The sequence below is a fragment of the Megalopta genalis genome, chromosome 5 (genome assembly GCF_051020955.1).
Source record: "Megalopta genalis isolate 19385.01 chromosome 5, iyMegGena1_principal, whole genome shotgun sequence".
Classification (NCBI taxonomy): Eukaryota; Metazoa; Arthropoda; class Insecta; order Hymenoptera; family Halictidae; genus Megalopta; species Megalopta genalis.
The window spans coordinates 1,630,451-1,645,246 of NC_135017.1; the positions used below are offsets into that span (position 1 = coordinate 1,630,451).

The following is a 14,796-nucleotide window of genomic DNA, read 5'->3' on the forward strand; positions in this document are numbered from 1 at the left end:
AAAGATTGAGCACTCTGTGCACATCCTATCAGTTTCGTAATTCCGTCTCGCTTTGTTTTGGTTACGGGCGAAGCAAGCCTAGCCCAGGTCTGCCTGCAAGTGTGAACACATTTGGACGGTGCCGGGTGACATGGCACGCGTAATGTGAACACTCGAATGTAAATCAAATGTAAGAATGATTCGGCCTTGGAGCAGTGTTGACAGGCAGAATATAAAAAGGTGGGGGAGAATTGCGAATTGGCTTAGGAAAGGATTTGCTTAGCAACACAACCAACGGAAGGAAGAACTGACGCGGACACAGTGAGCGACGCAAGGTTATACGAATGCGAAGCACAGTGAGCACGTAATACTATTACAATACCTGTATATCATTATTATATAACAATTATTATTTCATTTGCATGAAGTTCTTTCAAGTACACAGTTTAATGAAATAGAAACTAGGATCTCCATTCCTTTATTAATAAAATTTTAGATAATATTTATATAACACTAACTTGAATTCTTTGAATATTGTATTCTAAGAACTCAATTATTAATATGATTATAATTATATATTATATATCACTGCTTACTGATATGTATGTGTATTGGTGCAAATAGCGTATGTGTTAGAATATTTAAAAAGGAAATTCAGGATGACGAAAAACTCCTTTCAAAAAACTAAAATCACAGATTCTAGCTGCTTCTCCTTGATCGAGGTTCTTCAATTTCTCTACATCCTCAGGTGCAAGATTCCAATCAAATACCTGTATGTTCTGTTTGATTCTTTCAGGATTTGTGCTCTTTGGTATAGTTGCAATTCCATTTTGTACAATGTATCGCAACAAAACTTGGGCAGCTGTTTTCTTATATTTCTTTCCTATTTCCAATACCACGTCATTCTGCAACATATCTGGGACTTCTTCATCCTTCTTCATCATTTTAACAAGTCCTCGTGTGCCAAGCGGCGAGTAAGCCGTCACAGGAATATTTCGTTCCTTGCAATATTCGACCTGTAAAATATTGTTTTGTAAGTTAAATGTTTTTGTGTTTTAACTGTAAAGATCTTACACAAAATGTACAATAAATACGTAAAAATGTAGTATTTAATTGATTCGAATTATCGCTTAAAAAATTTAAGACCGACACTTTTTGGTACTGAATTTTTAAATATTATTGACATTGTTAACCTAACTGAAAACGAAAGAATATATCGAAGGTTACGAATTAGACTGCGGTTAAACTGTTCAACAAAATACGGACAGTTTGCCGTTCCATTTATTAATAATAACGAACAGCGGTGTCCGCTGAGTCTTAAAATTTTTTAGCTTAAGGTTCGGACAGAACGAACTCCGACCGGAAACGATAGAAGGCGCGACAATGACTGATGTAAAACACGCTGCAAAAATAATAATATGTAACAATGTATAAATTAACCTTTTTTTGTTAGTAATGAACTTTTAACAGACGTGTCGTGGTGGACGTCTACTATGAGATATCTCGTAGTTAGCAGTGAATGTGTTAAAGTTATAACACATACCTAATATTTAAAAACAACACTAATAGGATTTTTGAACATGGACCTTTGTTTTTGAGATTATTTGATATAAAGTTTGTATGAAACCATGTAGATAATCCATAGGGTGTCTCAAAAATGTTTCGCAATACGGAAATGTGGGATAGCTGAGGTCACTCTAAGTAACTTTTTCCTTTGCGAAAATGCAATCTGCGGCTTTGTTTACGAGTTCTTAATGAAAAACACCGACTAATGAGACACAATGGCGCGAAACACAACGTGGTAAATGGAACGAGTGCCATGTGCTCCTACCACTGATTTTGACAGCTGAAGGGGGACTCTGTGCCGCGTCCAAATCAATGAACAAGTCACGAAAAATATCAACTTTCGATATTTGTTTTACCACGTGGCAGTGGCAATCTTAAGAAAAACGCTGTTCATCCTTATTTCAGAATGTCTGAAAAAGACATTTATTAACGAAAAATACTGACCAATGAGAGGTGACGGCGCGAAGTTCGAGAGCCCGCAGCACGAGGTTTTGACAGAAGGTCGAGACGGACTCGAGCCGCGTTCGAAGTATTAAACAAGTCACGAAGCGTAAACTTTCCGAATTTTTTTTTTATTACGTAAAAGTGATATTTTTAAGAAAAACGCTGTTCACTCTACTTTAAAACGTCTGAAGAATATTTACTAATTTTTCGGACCCGAAATAATATGTAGTTTAACCGTGACAGCCGTTTTAATTTTCTGGTGTGCATGACACCTCGTGTGTACCGTATGAAATTTTTATGCAAGGTGTACAGTGAAGATTAACAAAGTTCGTAAATGATATTTTAATTTAAATAATTCTGTGTCCGAACAGAATTCAACGAATGATTCGCAAAGCTGATTTAATAATAAATAATTGCGTTAAGGAACGTAAAGGATTTGTTTATTAGAGAAATATGAAAAATATTATCCATAAGAAACTCACCCATTTACTTGTGGATGCATTTGCTGGCTGAAATTGTGGCTCACGATGTCGAAGGGCACTGACCTCGTATAACGTACAGCTGATCGTTCACTGCACTGTTACCAAACACTGATTACTTAATTAATCACTGATAATCCGAATCACTTGTGGATATTAAGAAAGATCACTGAGACTCGTTCGCGGATAATCGTTTATTCGACGTGTTCGTTCGGAAGTCGACGTTTCACTGCCGAAAAATTCAGGCCTTGACTGTGGGCCCTTGTTGTTCGTCGTTCGGTCGTCCGAGGAAATGACACCCGATACCATTTTATTCGAACGACCGTTGAGTAGGTTCTAAAAGCGCGGGATAACGCCATATGAAATAAACCAGATGTGCAGAGACGTAAACTGCGACCGACCCGCTGTCACTCATGGTACCCTGCGCTCTTAGAACGTAATTAATGACAGTTCGAAGAAACTGGTATCGAGTGTCATTTCCTCGGACGACCGAACAACGAACAACAAGGGCCCACGGTCGAGGCCTGAATTTTTCAGTAGTGGAACGTCGACTCCCTAACAAACGCGTCGAATAAACGATTATCCGCGAACGAGTTTCAGTGATCTTTATAAAATCCACAAGTGATTCGGATTATCAGTGATTAATTAAGTGGCCAGTGTTTGGTGACAATGCAGTATAAGTGATCTTCGAAAATAACCATACCAGAGGTTCCTCCGACAGTATCCCTCGAATGTTGCGGTCATCGACCTGGAATCAGCTGTACGTTGTACGAGGTCAATGCGCACGAGTCAGCAAATGCATCCTCAACTAAATGGGTGAGTTTCTTATCGATAATATTTTTTATATTTCTCTAATATACAAATTCTTTACGTCCCTTAACGCGATTATTTATTATTAAATCAGCTTTGCGAATCATTCGTTGAATTCTGTTCGGACACGGAATTATTTAAATTACAACATCATTTACGAACTTTGTTAATCCTCACTGTACACCTTGCATAAAAATTTCATATGGTACACATGAGGTGTCATGCACACTAGAAAATTAAAACGGCTGTCACGGTAAAATTACATATTATTTCGGGTCCGAAAAATTAGTAAATATTCTTCAGACGTTCTAAAGTAGAGGTGAACAGCGTTTTTCTTAAAAATATCACTTTTACGTAATAAAAAAAAATCCGGAAAGTTCATGCTTCGCGACTTGTTCAATACTTCGAACGCGGCTCGAGTCCGCCCCGACCTTCTGTCAAAGCCTCGTGCTGCGGGGTCTCAAACTTCGCGCCGTCACCTCTCATTGGCCAGTGTTTTTCGTTAGTAACTCGTAAACAAAGCCGCAGATTGCATTTTCGCAAAGGAAAAAGTTACTTAGAATGACCTCAGCTACCCCACATTTCCGTATTGCGAGACATTTTTAGGACACCATGTATACACTTCAAAACTCACTTAAAAACTTTAAATCTAAATATCTCGAAAACAGCACATTTTTTGGAAGAATGTTCAATATTCGATTTCAAGGGGGTAATACAACTATTTTATTTTTTTTTCGTTGTTCGGTTTGAAGGTTATTTGGAGGGTAATTTTGTTTCTTTAAATGCAAAAATATTTTTTTAATTACAGATTTTTATTCTGTACGAAAATAGAATAAACTTTTGTATGAAACATTTTTTAATTAGATTTTACTTTACAAGGATATTTAATAAAATGAAAAATTTTGAAAATGAGAAATCGCAGTGTTTATGTTTTGTGCTTGTTAAAATGCTACGTGAAAGGTTGCAATTTTCATATTTTTTAATTCATTCATTTTCATTTAATAAGTAAACTAATTTTTCAATTTATTAAAAATCTGATTATTTGTTTTTTAAATCAAGTAACTTTTGTATTTAACATTTTTCCTGGAAATGTGTTGTTCTCGATTTAGATTTAAAATTTTAAAATTAACATCGTGTATATATATATTATCTACATAAATCGTTGCGTACAAACTTTAAATTAAAATATGTCAAAAACGAAGGTGTATTTTGAAAAATCTTATTATAGTTCTTTGATGTGTTAGGTATGTACTGTAACTTCAACCCACTCTCATTTCAAAGGCAATTTCCATAATAAAGTTCTCCTTGTCAGTGGTAGTCTGGAATGTGCTGCAGAGTAGTGAAGTGGGTCGAAATATGCTAAGCGACACTGTCTTTTTAAATTTCCATTGGAATCCATTGGCACCATCCAATCCCATTTATGAGGTCTCGCTTCCACTCCTTTACAGTATATTTTAGTCTACCACTGGTCATACTAATTAAAATCTAAGCAATTGAGTTACTCACTATTGAAATATGCAAGCTACTTACTAATTCCTTTTGTTGAAAGTAGACATGCAATTCGATTTGTAACATAGAAACCTTTATCTTCGCATTTTTTATAACACGTTCAATTTGGCGCTTAGTAAAATTTGATAAGCCAATGGCTCGTGCTCGACCGCACTCTACTTGTTTTTCCATTTCTCTCCAAACTTTTATATGATCAGTAGTCGTATCCATCATGATATTCCCATCTTCTCCAAGCGTAAACAATTTGTCATCTATCTCAACGAATGTAAATGGAGTATGAACCAAGTAAAGATCTAAATATTCCAATTGAAGATCTCCCAAGGATTTTTTGATCCATTTTTCAACACCTGTTGGTGTAGTTCCACATGGCGGCAGCTGTGAAAATTGTTTTAAAGAATAAACCAGTCAATGGCGCTTGTATAATACAAAACATTTAATTTAAATATATGTATAGTGCTATGAATAAGTGTAGACTCAAACATGATTTTGTACTTAAATGATACGTATGCTTTTATGGCTGAGAGAGATGGCGTATATAAGAACAAATGTACAACAAAGAGATACTTCCTGATTGTTGTCATAGTTGAGATGGAAACATGTAAACGTGGCTTGTATTTCGTAAAATCATGAAATGTAATGATTAATCCAAAGTGTAATTTATTATTTTTATTTTTTTATTATTTTTATATAAACTGAAGAAGTAAGGGTCAAGTTGTCAAAACGTTACACAGTTACCGATTTCAATTGTTTCGAATTATGTTATGAAGGACGATTTTCTGTTTATCGACTCCAGTTTTGGAGATAGAAAAAGATAGAGCTGTTGTTACTGCTACCTACAATACTTAATGTTGTTACTGCTATGCATATTCAAACATTTCTCACCCTCATACGACACCATCGCTTGCGGCGTGGTAATTAAACGATATGACATTATTTCCTGTGCGCGAGGTTACCCATATTATGTGTAGTGCAATCAGGAAAAAAGTCACTACGTAAGGCAACGCATGCGCAGGGAGTCCCACACCGCGGCGGGGGGGGGGGGGCTACCGTGCGAACATGACAATTCTGAACTACGATCAGACAAAGACTCTGCGTCACGTCGCATTCACAGTTCAGAATTGCGATATTCGCCCGGTAAACGCCCCACGCTGTTGTGTGGAACTCTCTGAGTATGCGTCGTCTTGCGTAGTGACATTTCCTGGCTGCACTGGTTGTGTATAGTAAGGTGCATGCAGTAATGTCTACGGAACCTAAGTACAGTAAATTCTCCCTAATTAATGCTCAGATTGTGCACAAAAATGGACAATTTGGGAAGAAGAGATACGATTATTCGAGCTTTGTGGTTCTTTTTTATAGTTGTTCGCAATCGGTAACTATAACTTTTCCCAAATTGCCCATTTTCCACTGTGGCGGCTACCTCCAGACCCGCCAACAGATGGCTCCTCTTCCCGCAAGTAATCTATCCGCCTCAATTTCTATATATACAGACATTGTCCTTCTTACCGACATCTCAACGTCTAAGGCAAGGACCTGCTAGGATAGTCTTACTGATGAGTCCTCTAGCGGGTCCTGGACGAGAAACATCTCCCCCTCTCCTTCTCTCCCTAACACAGTCACGCACCCACCACCGCCAAATCACCATTCCAACGGTGAGAGCTTATGGCTTGCAGTCGAAAGAAGTTACCCAGTCCTATCCTAAACTATAATTCCTTATAAGAAATGTTTAAAGTGAACCTTACCCTATCTCGAGGTGGACATTCTATAATGGTCCAAATTTTTGCTGGATGGACATACTTCCGAGATTTCAAGGTGTCCTTGATTTTTTTAATCGAACACTGTAAGTGTTTTTGTATGTTTTTTACAAGCAGAGAATTTATTTCAAAGTCAATTCATTTACCTATTATACTTTGATCTTTGAAGACCAGATCTCGCTCAAGGTTATTTAATGCCGTTCAAAACTTATCAGGAGAACGCTATAACAATGTTCTGAACAATGAACAGCAAAATCTTTTGGAAGACGTTCCCCTCTCTATCAGATTTCGAATGTGGTTCCTACATGATGGTGCTACCGCCCACAATTCTAGATCCCTTTCCCACCCAGATCTTCAGATTTACCACCACTAGACTTTTTCTTGTGGATCTGCATAAAAGATGAAGTTTACCAGAACCCACTACCGTTGAAAATATGAAACGGAATTAGAGATGTTTGCCGCCAAATTAATTGAAGACCATTGAAGGATACGAAGCTATCATTCAGAGACAGAATTAATCCATGTCGTGGTCGTCCTTTTCAATAGATGAGATAAGGAACATTTTTTCGTACATAACGAAAGTAAACTTTAAACGGCATTAAATAACCTTGAGCGACCAAAGTATTATAAGTCAATGAATTGATCATGAAATGCACTATCTGCTTATATTAAAAAATATGCAGTTTAATTTTAAAGAACCAAGAAAGATCACTTTGATATCTAGGAAGCAGCCAAAATTCGTGATCTTTATAGGGTGCCCCCCCCCCCCGAAACAGTGTAAAGTTCATTTGAAATATTTTTTGAAACGAGCTATAGTTTAGGAGAAAATTGAGTTCTTCAAATGAGTAACTTCAAATGAGATACTCTGTACAGTCGCGATAACTGACAGACAATAAAAATCTCATACACAGAAGCGGCAAGAAATCCGCATTTTGCATGTATTTTTGTACGTACAGCAGTAGCTTTTCAACATGTTCACTAACAGCCTAATCACATCCCTAATATATGTGGACTTCTCTAGTTTCCCAGATATTTGCAATTAAGGATCTATCTCTAAAAAGGATGTAATTAAATTTTTGGTGAACTTGTCGAAAAGCTACGGTCTCGCCGATTTGGAGTTGATCACGTAATAGGGTTCAGCTATGAGATCGACCATACAAAAAGTCCATGTATGATCCTTGTCCATAAACAGAAGTTGAGCGGCAGGTGCGGCGCAGCGACGAGCAATCAAATTGATGCATACGCACTCACAGATGCACAACTATAGGCAGAATTCAACGTTACGATGGCAATAGTTTTTCACAAATATCTCCAAAAATAGGGTTGACCGCTGTTTTTTTTTTAAAGGGAAAATTTGTTCAGAATATCGTTCCTTATAACATATTCCAAAGCCGTTGAAATCGGTGACTGAAACGGCGTGCAAAAACAATCATCAAAATCTGTTATAGCTATAAAATCAAAATCTGTTGTAGTTATATATTTTAAGCAGTAAAAGAAAATATAAACTCGTAACGCTTTTAATAGCGATTTTAATAACTCGGATATTTTTATTTGATGATTTATTTTAATAAAATAAAGTTGATGAGATTAAAGTAATTACTTTTATTTATCTTTCTCTTCCTAGTATGTTATAATCCTGGTTATCAGGATTCGCTGCTAAATTCCAACTTTAGGGAGCGGAGGAAAGTGATATGGTGGGGCGATCCTTGCTAGTTAGCCTCGTGCGGCGGTGTCGGAGACACTCAGAAAGCTGAAAAGTGTCTCTATTGTATCGCATTTCTTAGCTACAGATGCGACACTACGCGATACCTATACAGCAGCGACAGCTGTAGTACAATAGGGACATTCGTTAGCTCTTCCAAGGAATAAGATAGGTAACGGATGCGCCAGGAGTCCTGCACAGAGGCGTGGCGTGTCTACCGGGCGAACATTATATGTAATTCTAAATTACAATCGCCACGCGACGTTAGGCCTCTGTCTAATCATAGTTCAGAATTATAATGTTCACGCGGGAGACGCACCACACCGCTGTGCGGAACTCCTGCGCATGCATCGCCTATCCCTTTGCGTAACTTATTTTCGTGTATACGCTGGTCAAAACATTGAATTATAGATCTGGGAAATTGTAAAAAGGTACAGATGCAAATCGCAAACATACTTATTACATTAAAAAGTATGGTAAAAGCTTTTTATACCAAATTTGGAAATCAAGCAACCAGGATGATCAGCAATACTTTTAAAAATCTTGAAGAATAATTATTCATTATATGAAATTATAAGTAGATTAACCTTCTAATGATAATGTAATATCAATTTTATTAAGAGGAAATATAGCAATATCGCATAGAGTACAAATTAAAATTGGAACATTCCTATCAAAAGGACGGATCACGAAATTGCATATGTTATACATCAATCGCTTCGCTTTGACGCATATATCGCAGAAATGAGAAGCTTTTTCTGTGGAAATTTGTCGTAACTGAGAAATTCGCAGGATGAGATCTACCGATAGATGATACACAGAACTGCACAATTTTTATTTCAAATAAAAATAAAATATAACTGTCTGAAATCATTTACTTCACACCATTATTTTCAGTACCGTTATTTGGACATAAAAATATTATCAATTTATTTGAGATAAAGCGATTTTAAATATAATAAATTATTTCATTATTTCTTTTTTTTCAAACTGATCAAACGAAATAATCTGCAAAATGATAATGAACAAAAAGATTTTATTTTATGAAATCTACACAACAATTTGTTTAAAGGGAAGAGGTGTAAACCAGCTCCAAATATTAAAAACTCTATAATCATTCAAATAATTGTAATAAAAAATAACATGTTATTTGAAATGATATTTCAAATAATGACTGAAGGTTCTTTTTTTCCATCTAGCACGATTTCCTTCGATATTTTACCGACATCGGATGGAAAACGAATCAGCATATAGCGTTTGGCTTCTCAAGTGAAACTGTACTCTTCTCAAATGGTACTAAAAAGATACTCAACACTTCCAACTTGTTTGTCTTTGCCTAATTCCCTTCCCGATTGGCCTATGCCGACGCAATGGAAACGCGGATTTTATTAGGATCAGCTCAGTCTGTCGGCAGAACAGCATGGCAGGGCAAAGTCAACGCAATAGAAGTGAGTCTTAACACAAGCAATTTCGTGATCCGTCCCTTTGCTAGAAATATGTATAACCTAAAATTTGCAGAGCAATATATATAAAATGAAAATATTTAGAATAACATAACATTCAGTGATAACTTCAATATTAATCTTAATGTAATGTTACCGGACAAGAAGAAAGAGTTTAAGAAAAGAAACAGAAATTTCATTAGGCACAACGCATGTAAAAAGATTACTAATGATTGGGGTTCTTGTTCACAATTTTAAAAGCAGAATAGTTTGCATAAAATACAGTTTTAGAAGCAGAATTGCATAATAAATACAAGTATAAAAATTTTGCCAAAAAGAAGTTTAAAATATTCGAGGTTAACCTAACCACACAGTTAGGTTTGAGTTAGGTTCAAATTAGGTGGAGTGGAAATTTAACTAACAGGGTTAGCTCTCGAATGTAACCAAATTTCACCCTGTCATAGTGTTGTTGGGCTAACTCTTCGTAGTGCATATTGGTTACTACTAATGTTGGCGGTATTTTATATTATGAAGGCATTTTTGCAAGATTACCTATCTTAAACCTCTGATTATGTTCTATATTTGACCAAGCGTCCTTCCTGGTGCGTCATCATGTTTGAAAGAAAACAGTGAAGGAGCGGCGATTGGCAGCTTACGCACACTATACACACATAGCTCTTTAACTCTCTTCTTACCGTATACTTAAAATCACCGGTTCGCGTGAGGAACTATCTCGGTATGAACAAAGTAAATATCGATTTTGTCTTGAATTATTTCAAAGTCCGTGGAATCAAAGGAATCTAGACAATACTATAATTATTGAATATTTACGTAGAGAATATGAACATAGCAATTAGAATATGTGACTGGTGGAAAAGGTCTATAGTATTAACGAAATAAAGAGATATTGCTTGGTTTGAATCTGCTTGGTTAATGACTACTTTATTTAGAGCACGTCGGGTTTATATACACATTTGTTATCAATGAGTATCCGGTTAGGTTTTGGTTCGTTTATTGGAGTGTCGCCTTGCTTCACACACGCATAGACAATTCAATGCAGCAACAACAACAATTTTTCCTTAATATCTCGAAAACTAAGGTTCGGCTGCCGTAAATGGAAAAGGAAAAAGTTGTTCAGGATATCGTCCTTTACAACATGTTTTAGGGCCATTGAAATCGGAGTACTTTAAAGTTCTGATTTATACATTTTTATTTTGTAATGGAGATGAACATAAATGAAATTCATTTTAAGTAAATGGATTGTAAACTTTAGTAAAAAAAAAATAAAATTTTACTACTCCATTCAATCACAGCGTATTTATTTAATATAATAATTTCAACTTCTTTTTTTGCATTTCAACAACTAATACTTGATTCCTGATTTTGATGCCCTGAGTACTAACTTGAAAATCGTTTCTTTCCTTAATCATCATTTTTACAGGAAACCAAGAATCAAATATTAAAACTTCCAGAATTCTTTTTGTTTTGCTATAGATCTTCTCATTTACAAAAATATACATTTTTTATAATATTTTACCATTCTCAAACCTAAATTGTTAGGTTGAGCAGAAAATTTATAGTTCCTACTATTACCGTTCGCCATATATTCAATGAATTAGTAAAAATGAAATCGAAATTACTATTGAATTGCAAGAGAAAATATTATAAATGTCATAAAATATCATAAAATGTATGTAACGCACAGTATTTCATAATGGATATGTATTGGGAAAGTCGTTCAAGTTTGTACAAGGTCAACTCCAATAGAAGATTGTGTAATAATAGTTTTAGGATATTTCTATAAGGAAATACATCTATTAACTCACTGTTAATACAAGTGGTCAGATCAACAACCTTGATATAAGATCTAATAATTTGAAATATTAGTAACACCTCATGACGAATTTCATTAAATCTATCAGCGTAAGCGTTTCTTATACATTGCATGTCATGATTGGTTAAGGTTTATTGTGGAATATTTATTTCTTTAATTTTCTTCAGAAATAGAAGTATATAGATGAATAGAAACAAATGTGAATGAATGTCATTGTATTATAACTGTTATAAGTAATTATAGTAGCAATACATATACCAACAACAAGTGGGAACAGATCAGTTGATAAATTTCATTAGTTAACATTTTTTAAAACGCGGGAAGGTTGATTTTTTGAATTTCTGTGGAATTTTTCAGTTTGCTATTGGGATAATTGTACAATAAATTAAGCATAAGATCTCCAACTATTGTAGACAATTACTTGTAGACAATTTACAAAAACTGTTCAGTTTTGCTAAACGTATCGAACGTTCTTTTACAGTATTTACCACCATTACATTTTTCTAAAATTTGTAGAGAATGACATGGCACAAAGGAATCTTTCTTTTACTTTTTTCAAAATTTTTGTTTACAATGTAAATATTGTCAAAATACAAAAATATGTTGTTGAAATAAGGTACGATTTTTTGCACTGATCTAATGTAATACAAAAAGGTATTCTATTTAAAAAATCCAGTTGACATTTCATCTCCTCTATGTCTCCTTTATATCTTTCATAATTAGTGACACCAGATTATACATATACCTTCAAGACCAAGCACGGTTTATTTGATGCATTTTTCCCCATCAACAATACTATGTAAAATATTTAAATGACATGTTTTAAATGCTACACTCCGAATAATTTTCTGAATAATAAATACTTAGGAAAATAAAAAGGATTCAGTAAGAGTAACATAGAGTAGTTAAATTATAGCTGTGTTTATACTACCTTTGTGACGATGAAGAGTTCAGATCGTTTTATTTTTCCAGAGTCAATCCATTTTTTAAGGACTCTACCAATTACTTTTTCATTTTCATATACTGGAGCTGTGTCTATATGTCTGTATCCAGCCTCCAAGGCAATATTTAAAGCGGTTTCCAGCTCTTCTTCATTAGTTGCCTTGAAAAGAAATGATGTCATTAGATTCTATTTTTGTTCTTTCATTATTATAGTTTAAATGTTTGTGTTCTCATTTCAAATTTAAATAAATAAGTTCTGGATTTTATACATTCATGACAAAAATGACTGACTATGATTTGCAATAGTAGAAAGATTAAAACAATTGGAGAGTATGAATATATTATTCTCAATTTATTAAATTTATTAATCAAAAAGTAGAAATTTCTAAATTGTTCCTGTATCTTACAAAAGATTCCTGGTCTAATAATAATTCAAAAGGAAAATATTTTTGTCTAGGTCTGATTTGTCTTATTCGAAAGAACGTAAATTAAATTTTTAACTTTGAATTTTTTTAAGTTCAAAAATACAAAAAAAGCAATAAGTTATGTAAAAAATAAATAAATTGTATAGAAATATCTTTAATAGTTACATTAACATCGAATGTTACTGTTTAAATTGAGATAAATTATATATTTTATATTTTATACTCTATAATAATATCTACTCTATAGTAGCTATTAAACATGTTGAAGTATTGCTAATATCATATTTTCATTGATGTTAAAAAATACAAAAAAGTAATTAAATAACACTGTTTTCAATTTTGTTCATTTATACAAATAAACAATACAATACAATACAAAATCTAATGAAAGTACATAAATGAATTCATGTAATCGTAAATAATTGTATTCAGATCAAAAAGATGGAATAAAAGTGATTTAATAAAAACACTATTATATGAATAAAGTGAAATTATTGCTTAAAACAAAATTTCAAATTTACTATTTTCATAATATATGTTCAATTGCGCTAGCCAATAAGAAGAAAGATGAAATAGCATCCCTACTTAGAAGCGTATTTCGAATAAGTACATACGGTTGTAGAGCATAGATAATTGCAGATGAGAAGTATTTACTACATGTGCCATATGTGTTACAAGAAACCGGTCTTGTTTCGATGAACGTGAAATTTATTGTTGAACTCATAGTATTGGTTTTGATTGAATAATAGAATACACATGAACAACTAAGTAAGTTAAAGATCTTTTTAGTAGTTATTAATATGCTTGTAAACTTAGTACTATTTATTAAGATATTTCAATAATGTGTTGCATCAATATTGTTATATTGTTTTGATATGTTATTATAAAGAGAAGTATGGTAAACAATTTGTGGAATAATTAGAAAGTTTATAATAAGGAACAAATTCAGCAGTTTATCCTTATGGATGGTTCGATTCTTAACCTCAATTTTGCTTAAGTATGTATCACAGTTAAGATTACGTTTCCTTGAACAGACATACATATTAATAAACTGTGAATGTTCTAAATGCATAGTTTCGTCATAAAGTTCCAGACACATGAGTACAATTATAATCTAACATAAGTAAAAATGTGAACAGTATTAATGTCGAAGAAAAAGTTTGTATTCTTCAATGATACAAATATAGCAATATATACGCAGTTGTTTATCGAATTAATGTTGCAGTCATATATGTATTTCAATTTCCTTTATTATAAGATAAATATTTTATTCAGTAAATGTATATATTATTCAGTGAATAATTAATGTTTTCTATTGCTAATGATCTTGCAGTCGATGCAAATATGGATAAATATATTATAAATTTACCTATATTTATTATGTAGTAATACAAAAACAAATGAACCTTTTTATGTACACAGAAAAATGAAATTACTAGTACTTAGTCTACAAAATGCGTCATAGCTAAAACCGTACATTTAAAAAAATCGTTTAATAAGTTACATAAGTTGCTTAAATTAAATTTTAATATTTTATTGGGTTCCCACGGTTTAGCCAGTCTACTGTTCCCAATTTTTCAACACTGCTCTTTTAAATTCTATTTCAAAATATTTACATATATATATATATATGATCATATTTGTTCATATTGCCTTCGATAAATTCTAAACTACCCATTTCAGCAGTAAACGTACAACCCCAGATCATCATTAATTGACCTCCATGCTTCATAGTACAGTTTAAATTTTTTATTTTGAACTCTTCATTAGGTTGTCATCTCTAAAAATAGTCCTTTTCAAAAATTAAAATCTTTGTTCAAACAGTTTCTTGCAAAATATAATTTTTTTTTCTATTTTCCTCACTCACGAGAGGCTTAAAATAAATTTTGTTTTTCTAATACTCTTTTTATTGT

At 33.5% G+C, this 14,796-nt stretch overlaps 2 protein-coding genes across 10 annotated transcripts in view; one reads left to right on the forward strand and one right to left on the reverse strand.

Annotated features, from left to right (window-relative positions):
• Positions 1–366: 366 nt before the first annotated feature.
• The window catches only part of LOC117226642 (aldo-keto reductase family 1 member A1), a 29,302-nt gene continuing 14,872 nt past the window's right edge, over positions 367–14,796 (reverse strand). For 2 of the 3 annotated variants that reach the window (XM_033481217.2, XM_033481218.2), the window contains exons 2-4: positions 12,448–12,618; positions 4,809–5,162; positions 367–995 (exon numbers count right to left, since the gene is read on the reverse strand). In XM_033481217.2, the coding sequence (XP_033337108.2) occupies positions 621–995; positions 4,809–5,162; positions 12,448–12,618 (900 nt within the window). In that variant the 3' untranslated portion in view covers positions 367–620. The remainder of the gene's footprint in view (positions 996–4,808; positions 5,163–12,447; positions 12,619–14,796) is intronic. The other variant, XM_033481219.2, reaches the window with a different exon arrangement.
• Arv1 (ACAT-related protein required for viability 1) overlaps positions 9,596–14,796 on the forward strand; it is a 100,527-nt gene continuing 95,326 nt past the window's right edge. For 2 of the 7 annotated variants that reach the window (XR_004491841.2, XM_033481223.2), the window contains exon 1: positions 13,487–13,651. Coding sequence is in view for 1 of the 7 variants with exons in the window: in XM_033481221.2 (XP_033337112.2) it covers positions 9,611–9,688 (78 nt within the window). In the remaining 6 variants the exon portion in view is untranslated. Of the gene's footprint in view, positions 9,689–13,485; positions 13,652–14,796 lie in introns of those variants that run through there. The other 5 variants (XM_076522405.1, XM_033481220.2, XM_033481221.2 and 2 more) reach the window with 4 other exon arrangements.